The sequence below is a fragment of the Castanea sativa genome, chromosome 6 (assembly GCF_040712315.1).
Source record: "Castanea sativa cultivar Marrone di Chiusa Pesio chromosome 6, ASM4071231v1".
In the NCBI taxonomy this organism is placed as follows: domain Eukaryota; kingdom Viridiplantae; phylum Streptophyta; class Magnoliopsida; order Fagales; family Fagaceae; genus Castanea; species Castanea sativa.
In genome coordinates this window covers 24,292,895-24,311,509 of record NC_134018.1, presented here as the reverse complement: position 1 = coordinate 24,311,509, position 18,615 = coordinate 24,292,895, and the positions used below count along the sequence as shown (strand labels likewise).

General features: G+C 35.2%; 1 protein-coding gene and 2 long non-coding RNA genes across 3 annotated transcripts; 1 reads left to right on the top strand and 2 right to left on the bottom strand.

Moving 5' to 3' along the window:
* Window positions 1-3,555: 3,555 nt before the first annotated feature.
* On the top strand, window positions 3,556-6,492 carry LOC142640733 (uncharacterized). The gene is made up of 2 exons (XR_012845223.1): window positions 3,556-4,537; window positions 4,644-6,492. It is a non-coding gene; the product is annotated as an uncharacterized LOC142640733 (long non-coding RNA).
* LOC142640732 (ras-related protein RABA1f-like) lies at window positions 5,764-13,084 on the bottom strand. Its single transcript, XM_075814960.1, has 2 exons — window positions 12,672-13,084; window positions 5,764-6,542 (listed from the first exon to the last, which is right to left on the bottom strand). The coding sequence occupies exons 1-2, from the start codon at window positions 12,890-12,892 to the stop codon at window positions 6,110-6,112; spliced, it is 654 nt and encodes a 217-aa protein (XP_075671075.1). The 5' UTR covers window positions 12,893-13,084; the 3' UTR covers window positions 5,764-6,109.
* Window positions 13,085-15,807: 2,723 nt separating this feature from the next.
* On the bottom strand, window positions 15,808-16,738 carry LOC142638057 (uncharacterized). Its single transcript, XR_012844966.1, has 3 exons — window positions 16,599-16,738; window positions 16,082-16,240; window positions 15,808-15,907 (listed from the first exon to the last, which is right to left on the bottom strand). It is a non-coding gene; the product is annotated as an uncharacterized LOC142638057 (long non-coding RNA).
* Between the last annotated feature and the right edge of the window lie 1,877 nt (window positions 16,739-18,615).

The following is an 18,615-nucleotide window of genomic DNA, read 5'->3' as shown; positions in this document are numbered from 1 at the left end:
TCTACATTTGAACAATTTGCCCACATATGCGTGATTCAAGTTCTTCTCAGGTAGCAAACAAATATTATTTAGCGAAACACGACTTTTTGCAATGCATTATTATGTGATACTAATACGATGCCTTTAATATATTCAGGGTGACAATGCTTGATGGGGACTCTTCATGGTACATAAATAATGGGAATGAAATTGTGAATTCTCAGGTAAAACAATATACACTGTCATGTTTTTCCAAACCTTACAAGTAGTAGGAGTGCTCATTATTTTTAAATTTCTATTTAGTGCTTAGTGCCACTTTCATGATCACATCTTTTCTATAGTCTGTTTGCTGTGTTACATAAAATAAATTTATGATATAAGCTTGATGGTGAAAGGGTCTACCACTAGTTTTGGGTCTCACTGTTCTAGGGTATGAGTATTGTCAGTTTATAATTTTATAGAAATTTGATTGAACTTCAAGCATCACATATCATCTTCAAGGGGGAGTGCTTGATATTGCTGGTGCTTGGTTGTGGTCAATTCTATGGTCTATCATTAAGATATACTCATTTTTAGGTACAATAAAAGGGGGTTGTTTCAATTGGGTAGGTTTGTGTTTTTTTAATGCTTTTAAATATTTACTCATTGTATAAAAACAAAAAAATCCTCTTTCTCATATATTTTTTGATTAGCTTTCATGATGGTTTCCTTTAATTATTTTGTGCTCTTTTCATGCATTCTTTAAAGTATCTGTTGGCTATCATATTTTGTGGGTTCAGTTGGCTACACAAGGAGTCATAGGGAAGAGAGTTGATGATATGGAATCAGGTTTTATAATGGCCCTGGATGAGAAGGTACTATTTCAAGTTATTTTTTCATTCTTCAGCATTGACATGGGCTATTCTGAGCCAATCTTCAGTTGCATTGTAGTAATTATAACAACTTTCATGGGTGATAGTTAAAAAGAGAGTGTTTGTGAGTGTAGGAAAACATACCCATTGAGGAAGTGTTAGAGAATCTGAGATGTAGCAAAGAGGGGCTTACCACTGTGGCTGTTGAAGAGAAAAGGGTCCTTTGTTCTATATTTTTTGTGATGTATAGGATCTTTTGGCAATTTTTTGTTGGGTGCTTGTTTGGTTTTGGCAATGAATTATCTGCTTTGTAGTATGGTTCAATTTGAGCAGGAATTTGTAGTATGTAAATTATCTGTTTTGTAGTATGGATCAATTTGTAGTTTGCAAATTATCTGTTTTGTAAATTTAAGTGCTTGCAGCATGGTTCAATTTGAGCAGGAATTTATCATTAAGCAAGGAAAAAAAAGGGAAAAAAAACCTATAGCCCAAAGATGGTCTATAGCTGCGTTTTAAAAAACGTCAAAGGCTATAGCCGCGTTTTATAAAAAGAAGCTACAGATCAGAGCCTATAACTACGTTTTTAAATGCAGCCCAAACATGGTCTATAGCTACATTTTGTAAAAACCCAGCTATAGGTCTCAGCCTATAGCCGTGCTTAAGAAAACGCGGCTATAGGTCTCAACCTGTAGTCGCGGTTGAAAAAACGCAGCTATAGACCCACAGGATCTATTGTCGCGCTGTATAAGTTGCGTTTGTAAATGCAGCTATATCTTATAGTAGCGTTTTTAGGGTCTATAGCTGCGTTTTAGAAACGTGGCTATAGCCCTCGTTTCTTGTAGTAAGAATAGCGTTGCTTCAAAAAATTAGTGAAATTAGCCATGCTATTGCCAATTTCTTAAAGTAACTAAAATTTTTATTTATTTTTTATAAATGGTAATGACTTCCCTGTTTTCTTTGATGTTTTTAATTGACAATAGCATTGCTGATTTTTAAATGAAACATTACATTTGTAATAAAACAAATCCAAAATTTATTGAGTGGCTTAATATTGATAAAAGTTACACCAATCTCACTATAAAAAAATCCTTAATTCAAATCCAATATAATAGTCAAGATTCTTGTCACTCAATATTTTTTTTTTGATAGGAACTGCAAACTTTATTCAGAAAAAATCAAGAAAGAACATCATATGAAAGAGCTTGCTCAATAAAGCAAGGATTCTCTTCCATCCATACAAGGAAATCATCTATGCCTTCTGCATATTTTGCTAATAAATGGGCTGGTCTATTGCTAATCAACACGTTTAGAGTTCAAATCTCCACTCTTCCAACTTTCAAATTATCAAAAAATAAATTAAAATATAATATAGTGATTTTTAAATATGTAATATAATGATATTAAAGGTATTACAAACTTAATTTATCATATAAGTTTTATAATTAAATTAATGTGTCATTTTTTAAGCACATAACAATAAAATAATTGCTAAGATTCTTGCAGTTTAACTAGTTAGCACTTGACACATCTTGCTATTATTAAGAAAAACATTTAGCTTCGTTTGTTTTGAAGTAAAATATTTTGACATGTAAAACATTTTCAAAAAAATATTTTTAGGTGTTTGGTATGATAAGTAAAATTTTTCAAGCAAACCACCAAAACCGATGGCTCAACATTGAAGTTGCTGGTGCTAAAGGTTTAGTGACTGGACCGTTGGAACTGGCAGTCATAGTCAAAGTGGTGGCTCCGGCAACACCTGTGGACAAAATGTTGAGCCAGAGCAAATTTCACAACCCAACATAACCCACCAACCACCAAAAACTGATTCAGCCCAACGGGTTGGGTTGGGTTGGATTGGGTCGGATTGGGTCGATTTTGGCAGGTTGGCTACACCCTTAACTAGAGCGGGTCTCTGACCTCCGGCACTGGTCGTTGAAGTGATGTCTCCGGCCACCTGACCGGTGACCTAGCGACCAAATGGGGGAAGGAAAGCCACTGCATTTTTGGAGAATATTTGACCAAATTTTCAAAAGTAAAACATTTTACAATATTTTATAAATGATTTTACGGTTAAAAAAAATATTTTACAAGTTTGATTATATATATAAAATGAAAAAAATCATTTACACTAATCAGTTTTAGTGTTACATCAATTTGTAAATTTCTAAAAATAAAAATGGATACTAATTTTAGTGGTTTTCAATCCCACAAAATATTTCCCATGAAGACGTAAAGAAGCTGGTTAGCTGTAATCCTAAATTCTAATTCGAAATCCCGAAATTTTGTTCTTATTACTCGAATAAAGAAAGAACAATTGATTAAGACTATCTCTCGTTTTTTTAACGTGTTAGACGTACTATTTCTAATTTTTTTTAGAGGAAAAAATAATTCTAGTTGTAGTGGATTACAGAATCCTCTTATAGGCTCTTAGTGTTGACGTGTCAAACATACTAATTTCTTAATTCTTATCTAAGCTCAAAGACTCAAACGGTGAAACCCCATTAAATTTCCTTGTATACAAGACAATTTATGTTTTCGAAAAGGAAAAACAATCAAGGAAAATATGTTGATCCTAGAGTGTAATGATGTAATCAGTGTTTATTATATATATCCGATACGTATTTTATATGTTGGATAAGTTTTACAGCAAATACTTAGATACATATGTGTCCCTAATAATATTGTGCATCGAACCCATTGTAATATTAAGTCAGCTTCATATCAAACCTCAATGGGTCTCTAGCTACCGCCGTGAATTCCGTATATATATATATATGTATAGATGCAACAAGAAACATTAATTACACCTTAACCCCACCTATAAAAACCCTTGAACCCTTAGTATTTTTTCCAAACGAAAAAAAACTCCCCTACCCTATATTTCTTTTCATTCCCAATGAGAAAGAAAAATAGTAGCAAATTAATCATCCCACCATGGAGTGACTTTGACCCTTTCTTATTATCACATATACTTTCGTTTCTTCCCCTCCATGACCAACTGTTTGTCACTCCTTACGTGTCTCGTGCATGGCTCACTGCAACTCTAGACACCCTCTTCCACAACTCCATCTTAGACCTCGTTTTTATCGATGAGCTCGACGATGAAATCCAACGGCTGAGATTCACTCATCTTCTTCGACTTGCTATCAATCGGTACCATGGTTGGGTCTCTATTCATCTCCCAAGGAAATACATGCTTAGTTACTTTGCTATGGTTTACATAGCCGAAAGAACTCCAATGATTTCAAGTGTTATTATGCCTTGTGATGTTGCTTTACATGCGTGCCTTGTTCACACATCTTTGCTATATTGGGAAAACCTTAAGGTTTTCAAAGCAAGACTTAATTCCCATGAAGGATTACTATTACAACAACTTGCTGATTCTTGCAAAAACATTGTTGAGCTTGGTGTCCATGGAGAAATAACAGAGAAGGAGGTTTCAAGTATCATAGAAGGGTTCCCTCGGCTAAAGATTTTGGATATTTCAGAGTCTACTTTGTGTCACAAAGCTTTGAGCTTGCTCTTGGATGGAAAGTTGAGGAGCCTTAGGGAGCTAGACATTTTGCATTGTTCGATTGTCGGTGATGATGGAAAAGACATAACTCACCCTACATCTCAAATGCTGTCCATGAAATTCAACAGGGAAATCCAAGAGAAAGCTTCTCAGTTAAAGAGTGTCAAGTTCACACATTGCTTGGGAATCTATTGTAAGCACTGCAGGGAAAAGTATTCGGATTTATTATATAATTATTTTTTTCAACTTTTGTATACCCAGTTTTATGAAAATAATATATAAATTATTACATTGCTTAGGAATCTCTTGTAAGCTAGCTGTGCAAGGAAAAGTTTTTGAGTGGAAGTGATCTTTCGGCGAAATAGAATATTCAACCATATATGATAAGGGATTAGCGAGTAACAAAGGTTAGTATATATCATTATTATAGGTAGAATGTTATGAAGATGACGATGACCACGATAGATGGCTGCAGAACACCATTTTATCTCTATATGGTTTGTTAATTTTGTGTGATAAGCAATGATGTTTTAACTATTATGCAATTCATTGATATATGCTTTATATAGTTTTGAGTTTGACTGGTTGTTAATGTTAATATTAATAATTTTTTTTCTCATATTCTTTCCTTCCGGATATTAATTTTCAATATAATAAGAGTTTTTCATGTTTTGAGATATCTCTGAAAGTTTGAATATCGATTGAATTTTTATGGCTAAATTCCTAAAGATTATTATTGGTATATGATGATTTTGAATTTTCAACTCATAGTTTCCAAGGTGTGCTGGTGTGGTGCTTTCACCAATTGAATTACAATTCCGAGGAAAGAAAGTATGCATCTCGATCGTACATATTGTTATGATTTCATTTAAACACTTAATTTCTACTTTTATTTAGATTAGAATAGAAATATAAAAAAAGTAATAAATTTGATAACCACATGAATATGCACTTTTGGTAGGAAGGTCTCACTGATTGCGTTTGCCGACTAGGCTAATCACGTATGGACAAAATATACAAAGGAGCACTTGACACGAAAGTTATCTATGAACTTTTTGAGGACCCATGTAGTACAAAAAAGCCAAGTTGAGGATTTAGAAAAAGACACTTCAGTTTGTTGCCCTTAAATGTGGACCATAGATCGCAGCTGACTCATTAATAAGTGTTTGTGGAACCACTCCGTCGGCTGTCTTTTTCTATAACGTGGACCATATATTCTCTCTTTTAGTTTTGTTCATTATCTTAAACACATGCACTCGACAAAAGCAGCACATCATCTTCATTATCCATGGTTGAAAATATCTAGTGGAATTCACTAGTTTCATTTATCCTTTTTTGCTTTTTTGCTTTTCTTTTTTTTGGGTTTTGGGGGGTGGGGAGGGGGTTTGGTACACGTGCGGAAAAAAAAAAAAAAAACTATTTCACATCATCCAAACATTGAATTGAACAACTAATCTTTCACCAGATACAAGATTAAATTGAATCCAAAAAACTCTTTCTATAATCTAAAGCAACTAAGTATAACAAAAAACTACAGCAGCTAAGAAATAGAATTGAAACAATATACCACAAGAAATGTAATATGTGGCATTTCTTTGGACTGCAAATGTTGAGCCAACCTCAAACTTAAGCACCACCATAACAATTAGATGGTAGTGAGAATGTCCAGTAGTTGCTGCAGGTGGAAATCCTCATATTTCAGGGGCAGTGAAATTCGAAGAGACAAAAGATTTAGCCTCCTTGATATAATAACTGTTTATGATTTTTATGCAGAGCAGCAACCAACTTTCTTAACAGCTGAAACATCGTCTTTGGCTCCAACATTTATGGTTTGTCCTTTAGGCAAGGCTGCAGGATCATCTCCAATATCAAGTGCTTTCCGGCTGACCACTCGATATATTTGGGTTAGCACTTCAGTGAATGCATTCTCAACATTCATAGACTCAAGGGCAGATGTCTCCATAAAGAAGGTGTTCTCTCGTTCAGCAAAGGCTGTAGCATCCTCAGTGGATACGGCACGCAAGTGACGCAGGTCTGCCTTGTTACCCACAAGCATTATCACGATATTGGAGTCTGTGTGATCCCGTAGCTCCTTCAACCATCTCTCAACGTTCTCAAACGTGAAGTGGCGGGTGACGTCATAAACAAGCAATGCACCCACAGCTCCTCGGTAGTATGCACTAGTTATTGCACGGTACCTATGGCATCAAACGATACAAGTATAATTTCAGAACTAAGGGGATAACATTAGAACCAAGAATTGGGAAATAGAAGCTTTTTTTTTTTTAACGATGAAAGTAAATAATTCAAACCTTCATAGCAATGCAACAGTATCATTTTATATTATGATTGTAATAAAAAAAAGTTTGTCATTTAAATCACTACCAGGACATTGTCAAACAAGAGAGTCAATGAAACTACAGTAAAATAAGTATCGGTAAAACCCAAATCCCAAGATCCCAAGACTAGTCAAAAAATTATCTAGTAAATAATGACTTCGATTTCAGCAGAGATGCTTCATCTTCAAAAGTGCAATGATTCCTCTCTCTCCAAAATGTCCACAACGGCATGTGGTAACCCTAACAAGCATGGACATGGACATGATGACATGGAAATGGAAATATGACAATTAATTAATTAAAGGAAAAATTACATTTTACCCCCTTAAACTATGTACCAAAATACACTTATACACCCTAAACTATCCAAATGCACACATTGCACTCTAAACAATCATACTTATCACACTTTGCACCTGGTATACTTTGGTGATACTTTTGGTGTTATAAGGACCCTGCCTTAAAAGTATTGGAGCCTTAGCAAACCAAATTCTCTTTCAAGGGAAAAGTGTAGTGCTAGCCTCGGTCAAGGCTAAACAAGTAGAAACGCACATCAAACCTAACATTGCTATTCAACCTTCAACTCAAATGATCAAGGCCCTCTCTCAATGGAATACTAGAGTACAACATGTCAGATAACAATCAATTGACTCCCAACTCTCGATCATGGAAACCATTGATAACCTGACACGTAGGCCCTTCATTTTAATAAATTAGGTAAGAGCCAATCAAGGCCTAATTGGGCGCAATCCTTCAAAGATTGATTCCCACTTTACTTAACACACCAAACCTCACCTAGTAGCCATCCCCTACCTTGGATAGCACATGATCCATAAATCTTTCCCAACCTGCCCTAATTCTCCTCCATAAACTACAAACATGGGTACTCCTAACCCAATTTGTGGACCATGCATGTCTTCTCCAAATTGCCAAAGCCTACCCAATAATGCTTGATTAAAAGTGCGCAATTTCCTTTCCCCCAAACAATTGGCCTCATAAGTTAGAATCGTGCTTTCTAGAAGAGTCAAACTACTCTCTTGGACAAATAAAACTTCTTCCAATCTCCTAGCCTTCTCAATGATGGGATTACAAATTGGTCTTACAAGGTAATTCATTTGTTACAGCACAGAACATCTGCCATGTTTTCTAACCTTTAAGTTCCCCTACCAGGACAATCTCACTCTTACCTAGATTCACTTTCAAACCTGACACTACTTGAAAGCATGGTAAAACACGTGATATAAAGGTGTTCTACATTTGACAAATCCCAGTTTAGCTGTGGCAGTGTCAGTAAAAGTACACAGCTTGAGAGCACTTTGATAGTCTGATTACCTTTCCATTGTTTCAAAGGAAAACATCACCTCTTTTAAAAGAAAGTAGAAATGAAAGAAAATGTAAAAATTTTCCTAGGTCTTCCAACTCTAACAACTAAGCCAATGTAAACATAAGCAAATTTACAGTTTGTTAACTACTCTCTGTAGTTCTGCCCTTATATATAAGTACACAATTATTTGTGAAAACTATTACAAGCATGAGATGCAACTACCCTAGAAATATATACCAGTGGTGTAAACAGATACAAGGCAGCAGGAAAATTGTTAAAATAGTTCAAAACATGACACCACCAAATGCTAACTAAGTGGTAACATATCCATTTTGATAAATCCCAGAGCACACTGGATACCTGGTTCTAATATTACGCATAGAACAATAGTCTGACAGAAACGCCTCACAAAAAACATATCCACATAAGTTCTGTACTGTTCATGTCACTAATCATCTTTTTGTCTAGTAGTTTCATTACAGACTATTATAATTAGTCAAATTAACAATCAAAAACAAGATATTTGGATTTATCAAAAGTTTAATGGTGCTTGATCTAATAACTTGAAGCAATCGAACTTTGCACTTCCAGATCGACTGGGAAGATACATTTCAAAGATCAATTACTTATCAATACCAGGTTTTAAGTAGGATGATCACTAGAGCAGTGTTAGGAGGTTATCTAAGTGGATTTTCTATTGACAGTTTTCGAGGGGACTCAATGTTTATATCTCATCTCCTCATTGCAGATGATACACCTTTTTTGTGAGGTAAATTCTACAGACATTCGATATCTTTGTTGTATCCTTGTGCTTTGAGGCAGTTTCAAGCTTGTGAATTGACTTGGGCAAATCTGAAATCGTGCCTATAGGAGAGGTTCCAAAAATTGAGGAATTGGCAAGCAATATGGGGTGTCAAATTTCATCTCTTCCGATGAAATATTTGGAATTAGGATTTCCTTTAGGAGCTTCTTTTAAAGCTAATTCTATTGGGATCCTATGCTAGAGCGTATGCAAAGGAGATTAAGCTGGGTGGAAGAAAATGTATTTGTCGAAAGGGGTTGTCCCACACTCTTTTTTTTTTTTTTTTTTTTTGATAAGTAATAAAATTTATTGATATAAAAAAGCAACGCCCTAGTACACAAGAAGCGTACAGGGGGTCAAACAAATCAAGTACAAAAATTACATAAATAAAAAAATTCAAGAAAGGAAGAGAATGATTGGTTTCACAAAGCTGACAGCCAATCTACTAAGGTTCTAAAGAAAAATAACTTGAGGTCTAATATGAATCTGTCATTATCTTCAAAACACCTGCTATTTATTTCCCTCCAAAGACATCACATTAGACAATGAGGAACAATTATCCATATATGACAATTCTAATGACGGCCAAACCGTCCTTGCCAACAAGCTAGGAGTCCCACAACTAACTTTGGCATAATCCAGCTTACTCCAAATAAGCCCAAAACCATAGACCGCAAATTCATGGCAACCGGACAATGAAGGAAAAGATGGTCAACTAATTCACCATTACACTTGCACATATAGCACTAATCCAAATATCAAAACCTTCCTTTTTTCTTAAATTGTCAATCGTCAAACATTTCCCCCAAGCTACAATCCAGAAAAAGAAAGCCACTCGACAGGGGATCTTCTGCTTCTATATGCTTTTCCAAGGAAACATAAATCATTGGAGCTCACTAGCAAACAATAATAAGCGTTAACCATGAACCCCTTAGTTCTATTTGGTTTCTATCTCATTTTATCCTCCCCAATCCCCTTTACAAAAGTACCATATATGGTATCCATGAAGCTCAACATAGCCTCCAATTCCCGATTATGGACAGCCCTAAAGAAACTTAAATCCCAATGAAGGGTTCCATTAGTAAACTTCATAAGCTTAGCCACACTAGCCTCCTTATCTCGAAAAAATCTAAATAATTCAAGATAGCTTACAGCAAGAGGTGTCTCCCCACACCATCGGTCTCGCCAAAACTTCACCTTGGACTCATCATCTATTTCATACACAATATAATGAGACAAAGAAGGCCATCCCCGACTGATATTTTTCCACAAACTAACACCATAAGGACCAACAACTGAACTTGTACACTAGTCACCCCATACATATCCATATTTCACCTCTACCACTTGTTGCCAAAGAGCATCTTTTTCAAGCCCAAATATCCACCACCACTTCCCAAGCAAAGCTTCATTAAAAATCCTCAAATTCCTAATCCCCAAGCCACTGGAAGAAAGAGGACTACCATTTACCTAGGTGAAATTTGGGTTCATCCCCTAGACCACCCCATAAGAAATTCCATTGAAGTTTTGCAATACGATTAGTCACATAAGCAAGGATAGGAAATAGACAGAGGAAATAAGTAGGAAAATTTGATAGAGTACTTTTAATTAGAGTGACTCTACCTCCCCTGGATAAGTACAAATGTTTCTAACCGACTAATCTCCTTTCCACCTTCTCCAGAATCAGGTTCCATATTGTCTTATCTTTAAACTTTGCACCCAAAGATACCCAAATATTTCATTGGAAGAGTACCTTGCTTACAGTTGAGGACATTCAACAATATCTCAATATTGTGAACCACTCTCACAGGTACCAATCCTAACTTACCCAGATTTGTTTTTAGACAAGCCAAAAACAACCTCAAACCAAATAAGCACCATACGGAGAACCAAAATCTGATCAAGGTCAGAATCACAGAAAATTAAAGTGTCATCAGCAACCAGGAGATGGGACACCACCAAAGATCTACCCTGTAAATTACCCACATGAAAACCTAACATGTGACCCTCATGGATAGCTTTATCCAACATTCTTCCAAGAGCTTCGTTGACCAAAACCAATAACAAAGTATCTCCTTGTCTCAAACGTCTGGAGCTCTCAAAAAAACCGTAGGGAGAACCATTAATAAGAATAGAAAAACAAAAATCAGATAGATAGAAGAAAATTCACCTCATCCACTTATCAGGAAAACCACTACGCTCTAGCAAATTCATAAAGAAATCCCCAATTCACATGATCAAAATCCTTTTCGACATATAGTTTACAAAGTAATTTTGGCATACTAGACTTCAACCTACTATTAATAAGAACTGGGTCAAGAATCTGCCTGTTTATAACAAAAGCATTCTGTGAAGCTAAAATTATATCTCCCATGACCGCATGCAGTCGAGTAGCTAAAGCTTTAGCAATAATTTTAGAAACCCCCCAACATGTCTAATAGGGCAAAAGTCCCTGATGACTAACGACATAAGAGATTTCCCTATCTAAGGTGGTCTGCACTCTGCAACAGATATAAATTAAGTTTCATATTTAGTCAATCTAGTTTACTGCTAACTTGTTGAATTCCTAAAAGTCAGATAATTTAGGCTCACTTCAAAACTAAACAGGGTTGCAAATAAACTGCTAAATCTTGTAAGTGTTTAAATGACTATGCACCATTTAAGTAATTAAGGTTGACAATCATCCACCAGAGAGTTATAAGTCTCCCTTGTATCTTTGTTCATATCTTCATTAATAAACCATTGAAATGGTTGAATTGTGGAAAAACAAATCGCTAAACATAATAAAACAAAAAGCATTAAAAGACTCCAGCTGATTATGTACACAAATGCAGGAGACGTGGAAACCCCTAACATTATTGATACTGCAGTAAGAGAGAAACTTAAAACAAACACACGCGCGCGCACACACACACTTGCTGTCTTTTTCTGTGTTTTTAAACAAGTATGGTCCATTATCCATATTTAGATAGATGGACTAGGATCCCAATTCCTAATTTATTTTCTTTGACTGCATTTTCTTTGCAACCAAGAAGATAAATCAACCTAATTTAAATCTTGATCTTTAATTTAGATGTTCTATTCATAAGATTTATTTGGTGAATGACAAGAGCACTTTGGCAAGAGCTTTGTAGCTCAGTGGCATAGTCTGCTATCCTTTAGTAGGAGAATTAGGTTTGAATCTCCTCTCCCCAATTATTGAATTATCAAATACAGACCTCACCCACCAGAACTATATATCAGGAAAACTCCTAGTGGAGAATCGAGAACGCTCATCCTATGACTTACTTAAAAAATTAAGTCCCTGTTTAAAATGCGGAAGAAATTGAAGTTCATTTTCTACTCCCTCTCTATCCAGCTGTTAGGTGGAATAGAATAAATATGCACATGACATGAACAAATAATAATAATAATACCTCCAGTCCTGCTTTTGTTACCTTTCAATATCTATCTATCTATCTAATAATAAGTCTGTCAGTCTAAGCACCTGAAAGATAAGTGGAACCTCTTATTTAAGACTAATACGTCTGTCTAACCACCTGAAAGATAAGTGGGGCCTCTTATTTAAGACTTGCATTTGGACCTAATACTAATAGCTCCATGAAAGCTACCAAATCCAACCAATTAATAGTCCTCCTAGGCCTAGCAATTGGGACACGTTGCTATCTCAGAACCCTTCTTTCTTATTCTTAATAAATAAAATAAAGAGTCTTATTATATACCCAAATTAAAAATAAATAAATAAATAAAATGAGAAGAAGAAGAATATATATATATATATATATATATATATATATATATATATATATATATATATATATAATGAATAAATAGAGAGAACGAATAAAGAAGATGGGAAAACCTTTCTTGGCCAGCGGTGTCCCAAATCTGGGCTTTGACAATGTTGTCGTCGACACGGATGCTGCGAGTAGCGAATTCGACACCGATGGTGGACTTGGACTCGAGGCTGAACTCGTTCTTTGTGAAGCGAGACAACAGGTTCGATTTGCCTACACCTGAGTCTCCTATTAGTACCACCTTAAACAGGTAGTCGTAGTCATCTTCTGCTCTGTAAGCCGCCATCTTTATCTATTTCTATTTCACACACTCTGTCTGTCTGTCTGAATGAATATTCTCCAACAAACTCGGATCAGATCAATATTACTCTATTATGCTCTGTGTTACGTTTGATCTTGAGATAGAGACACAGAGTTCAAATGAATTTGGGAATTGGAAACGATTTCAGAGACCAACGTTACGTTTCGCATGAGCAACACATATACCCCTGTCACCTCATTTTATTTGTATGTAGCGTTCTTTGGGCTTGGGCTTGGACTTGGACTTGTGGCTCTTCTTCTGGACTTGTGCAACTGATATGGGTTCAGATGGCCAAATCGGCCCAATACCATCATTTAAAAAAAAATTTAGGCAGAAAATACTGTTTCGCAAGTAATTGGGGAAATACCACTTTTTTCGGTATTCAAGTTTGGTGAACTCGAGTACTAAATTTTAAACTTCTACCGTGGTATGCCAGCATGGAATTTCTATTTTAAAAAATTCACCTAGTACTCGAGTTCTCCAAACTCGAGTACTGTATAATCTGGTACCCGAGTCCACTAAACTCGGTTACCAATCTGGATTGTCCGCCAGCTTGTGATGGGATAATTCAGACTGATACTTGAGCTTCATCTACTCGAGTACCTTGAAAAGTACCCGAGTTCTTGAAACTCGAGTACCAATCTGGATTCGCCTGAATTTGTTGAGTCATGCCGATTAATACTCGAGTTTCACGGAACTGTCACCATGAACTTGATTTTTTACAGTATTCTCAGTAAGATCCTGCTCCTTTATATTCTCATTATTTGCACCTGACATTTTCTGCTTTTGGCACCGGTGAGGAATGTAACTATGAACAACCGATTTGATATCTATCACAAATGAAAAAACTAGATTTTAAACTTCTCAACAAGTGCAGGCATTTGAATGCCATGTCCAAACAAAAGAGAGAAATTTCACGGCAATTACATTACAAAAGGAATGAGCCCATTCATTGTTGCCAATCAACATAACAAACTAGCAAAATATATGCAATATTCCTGCCAAATTACCCAGATAAAGCCACAGAATGTGATATAACTATGACTTTGTTCCTTAGCGTCTGACATCTCAGCATCCTCATAAAAGTAAATAAATAAACTTTAAACAAGCTTCTTAAATTGAAAAATGAGAATTTTGTATTTCGTACGGCTTTATCGATATAATAACATAATTACACAACACTCAAAATGTTGAGCTCCACTTTAGCCATTCAACTCTAATTCTCAACATCCCAACTATTTTCCCCTTTCAAGCTTAATGGCAATACACGACAAGAATGATCACTTCCGTTTATGTTCCGACTACTAATCACAACCGTTTCCCGACCGCCTCCTGAAAAAGTAAGACTCAAATCAGTGTTGAATTGAGCATGTCTTTACTTAACAAGTACCTCAAGATGTTAAAAAAAACATTAAAAAAGAATGAAAAGTGGCACAATGATTTTCAGAATCATGTCTGCAAAAACATTAGGCAAGGATAAGATGTGGCTTTTAAGTACCTCAAGTCTTCATGTTGCTTTTAAGGAATTTCATGCCTACCTCAAGTTTTTGTTAGACCCAAGTTGTGGACTCATTTCAATATCTTGATAGATATACAGGAAGTTTTATTTAAGAGACAAAGCTGCAGTTAAGGGTATACACATGATGAGAGCAGAACCACCTTGGGGTGGGGGTGGTTCAAAGCTTGAAACAAAATTAATATTGTATACAGCATGGATAGGTTACCCCATCAGCAGCTCCCAAACTAATCACACCATACTGGATGCTTAACCCTTGCCGTAAATTAAATGTGTTGCATTATAGACACAAGACGCCACAGAACAGACTATACTGCATTCTTCAACTATATAGCTCTTATAAAAAAATCAATCACTATGGCTATGCACAAAAGTGTTGCCAAGAGACAAGCCTGCTAACAGCCTAACTAGATTGAAAATAATCTTAAATTAACCATACTCCTAATTGCATTATGCAGCACTCTACCTATGGTAAATGAGTATCAACATAATCTAATAAACTGAACCACATAGATCACCCATCTTTATGCTAAAGCTAAACTCCCTATATATGATATCAAAATTTAACTCACCAAACCACCCCCATCATCATCATCAAAGTCTGCTGATTTTGCTCCAGTATCTTGTATTCCAACATGCTTTGTTACTGATGAAACCTATATATACAGGCACAGGATTAGTCAAAAGATATTCACACAGAACTGCAAAAATAAGTAATGATGGCCACAAAAGTACAAACACAGATAAATAACAGCAATATCGACACTTGTAACATCCAAGTTAAAGTTTCATAAAGAGAAACCTACCTTGATAGTTCGACCAGCAATTTCCACTTTTCCATTCAAAGATTGGGCTGCCTTTGCATCTTCAAGTTTGGCAAACTGCAAAAGCATGAAGATCAAACAACTACTCGTATACCACCTTATCAATTAAAATCAATCTTTTACAAAACTAGAATTTGTACTGCCTTGAACAAATCCAAAACCCTTGCAGTGTCCTGTCTCAAGATCAAGGGGCAGTTGAACAAGCTCCATAGGACCAAATGGCTCAAAAATCTGAGTAACAGAATGATTTCAAAAATTGCATAGATGAAAATTTATAATTATCACTTCAATTAAAAGAAAAATGCCAATGATAAACCAAATTAAGTATGCAATTGCAGTACCACTCTAAGTTGGCTTTCAGTCATGTTAAAGTGCAAGTTGCCCACATACAGTTTTCTATCAACTGCTCCATATGGACCTGCAAGACCACTTGAGCCCCCGTAAATTAAATGTGTTGCATTATAGACACAAGACACCACAGAACAGACACATTAAAGGTTTTAACAAAGTCTTTTCAAAATCAGGATTTGAACTTCTACCTTAAATGATTGGAAAGACTAAAATAAAGGTCTAATTACTCACCTCCTCACGTTCTGCTTCGATTTCCTCATATGTCAAAGCCTGCTTCTTCACAATATTGTCTCTTGTTCGTGCAATTGTCTATGGAAGATCACAAAAGAAAAAAAAAATCACACATGTAGTTGTTAGAACTATACATAAAAGAACTTTTGTATGCATGTATCTAAATGCACCCAAACATAAAAGAGTAATTCAATTACACACAATGGGTACAAACATAAGGTAAGATTAGATGAGGATGGAACACAGGCTAACCTCATCCAGTAAGTCACACAATTATTGCATTTTGGCTTCCATTAGGGCAATTTCTTTTGAATTCTCGTCTTGTTGCAGAGCTGCAGTAGTCCCATTTTGTTGAAAAACACGTGAACCTTTGGCAAAATGTTTCTTGTCCAACTTCTCAAGTGGTGTGTTCTGCACAACAGGTATAAGGGGGATTGAAAACTAAGTCAAATTAAAAAATTGACATATAAATAAAGTTAGAAGAAAGTGAGCTGAACATCATATAAAATCAGAATTCAGGAATCAAGGTCACTCCCAACCAATAAGCTATAGCTCCTCCCATTATGATGGAAGATGCGGTTGTGGGCTCAAGACCCACTAGGTGTGCGTAAAACTTACCAATAAAAAAAAAAAGGCCACTCCCAACCAAACAAGACCGTGCGTAAAGATGGAATCAGAACACAAATTATCCACCTTTTATAAAAGGGCTAAAGAATAATAGCTACTTATTGAAACTCTAATACTTGAAAATTGAACAATATTTTATTACCTTCCAAGGCCTCTCAACTCATAAGGTTAAGCAAGCAGTCATTCTAATCCTCTAGCCAATTTCATTCAATATCATCCCTATCAGAAAGAGCATATAATTACAGGATATCTAGTAGTTCCAACACACAACTATTGCATATTCAATTTAAAGCATGTTCACCATTAACAATAACACAATTTAAAGAAAAAAAAAAGGTTTCCTTCCTAAACAGCATATCCAAATTAACAGTAATCACAAAAACTAAAAGTTGGAAAAGGTGATAATAATTTTAAGAACTGACTAGTTATTTGACTAAAATTTAATTAGAAAGTAAAGCACAGACAAGTCAGAACACCTGGCACTTCCTGCAAACAAAGCAGCTTAGTATTAATAATAGCATTCACTAACCACGTAATAATTACACTTCAAACATAATGCCCAAAATCTTTCTACTACATATATTGATTACGATTTTGGACATAAGTGCATACCTCGCCTGCCAAAGGAGCATCCCAAAGCAAACTTGAACGATGCATAGGTTGCCTCGTCAAGACAGTCCCTATAGAGGGTCCTGCTCGATGTGGGTCCATACCTGGCATAAATTAAAGGTGATTAATGGCCCATTAGCATATTCATCAAATACCCATAAGCTAAATCAAAATGATAGCATCTCATTGATAGCATCTCACTAATTTTTTATTTTTTTTTATATCAATAATTTTTTGATGGCCTTTAAGAGGGGAAATGCTATTGTTGAGGGTGGCTCAAGTGTAATTTTATTGAACCAAATTGCTAAAGTCAGTACCTATATATACATGTTCTCTTTCTTCATCCCTTTGTTTAGTTTTAAGTTATATTTAATATTTAGTTGTATTTTAAAGTTAGTATTGGAATTTGTATATCAATGAATATACCAATTGTTTGATTAATTGCAAAATATAAACAATAGGATATATATATATATATATATATATATATATATAATAAATAATGACCAATAATTATTATGACCAAAAACATGCATTACATAAACAGACCCTTCATCTAGTTTAGGTGTAGGAACCGCTCTCGACCCTTATGCAGAATTACATTACCAAACTATGGTCCAAAGTTAGGATAGATTCTTCAGAAAGTGTTAGGCACTCAAGTATGCTCAATTCAATAGATTGGCCTCCACTACAGACCTTCTTTCCATATTCTAGGAAGGGTTTTTCTAAGTGGGATATGTCCTAAACATGCAAATTGCTTTAAGAAAACATAGATCAAAACAAACACAAGCATGATTCAAGCATACATAAGGGGTGAGTTTCCTATTTCTAAGTTTTTAGCTTAGGCTAACATCAACCAAACATGCATTAAATAAATAAAAATAGAAGATAAAGATTTCTAAGGTTTCTGCAATGTGTACACATGACCAAGGCTGTGTACATAGGTCTCTAGGGTGGTGCTACATAGTACATACACACTTAAGAGGAAAAACCCTTCTCTATTCTAATTTCTACTCTAAGTATGTTCCTAAGCTATAATTAATTGAAGATCAGAACAAAAATAATTAAACGTGTAAAATTAAAAGGCAAAAAATATGATATAAAAAATGAGAAAAACACACACACACACACAAAGAAAGGAAGATTTACCTCTACTGTAGACAAGGATCTTGAAGCTTAAATTAAATGGTCCTTTCAGTCTTTGGGCTGAATGATACTACAGAAGAGAGTACAAACAATGTTAGAAATCCTTAAACTCAAACATCAACGACCATGGAGAGATTTTTTGACCACCCCGAAAAAAAAAAAAAAACTTTAGAACTTTAAAAGGGCATCGAAGGAAGTTCCCTTTTTTTTTTCCCTCAAAAAATCTCCTAAGCACTTGAATGATTTTCTTTAAAGGGCTCTAATCTAAGCCTTTCAATTCATGTGTTCTTTCTATTTTTAAAACTAATAAGTTCTTTCTAATAAGTGAGTTCTTTCAATTCATGTTTTTTAAATTCACAATATCCATGATTCAACATAGCACAGTCACAAACTAATATAATTCT

Bases quoted from the DNA above. Each gene is read 5' to 3' on its own strand.
- LOC142640732 (XM_075814960.1), bottom strand. From the start codon at position 12,892: ATGGCGGCTTACAGAGCAGAAGATGACTACGACTACCTGTTTAAGGTG. The intron at 6,543-12,671 runs GTTTTCCCATCT...TTGATGCCATAG, and splicing joins GACACCGCTGGCCAAGAAAG to GTACCGTGCAATAACTAGTG.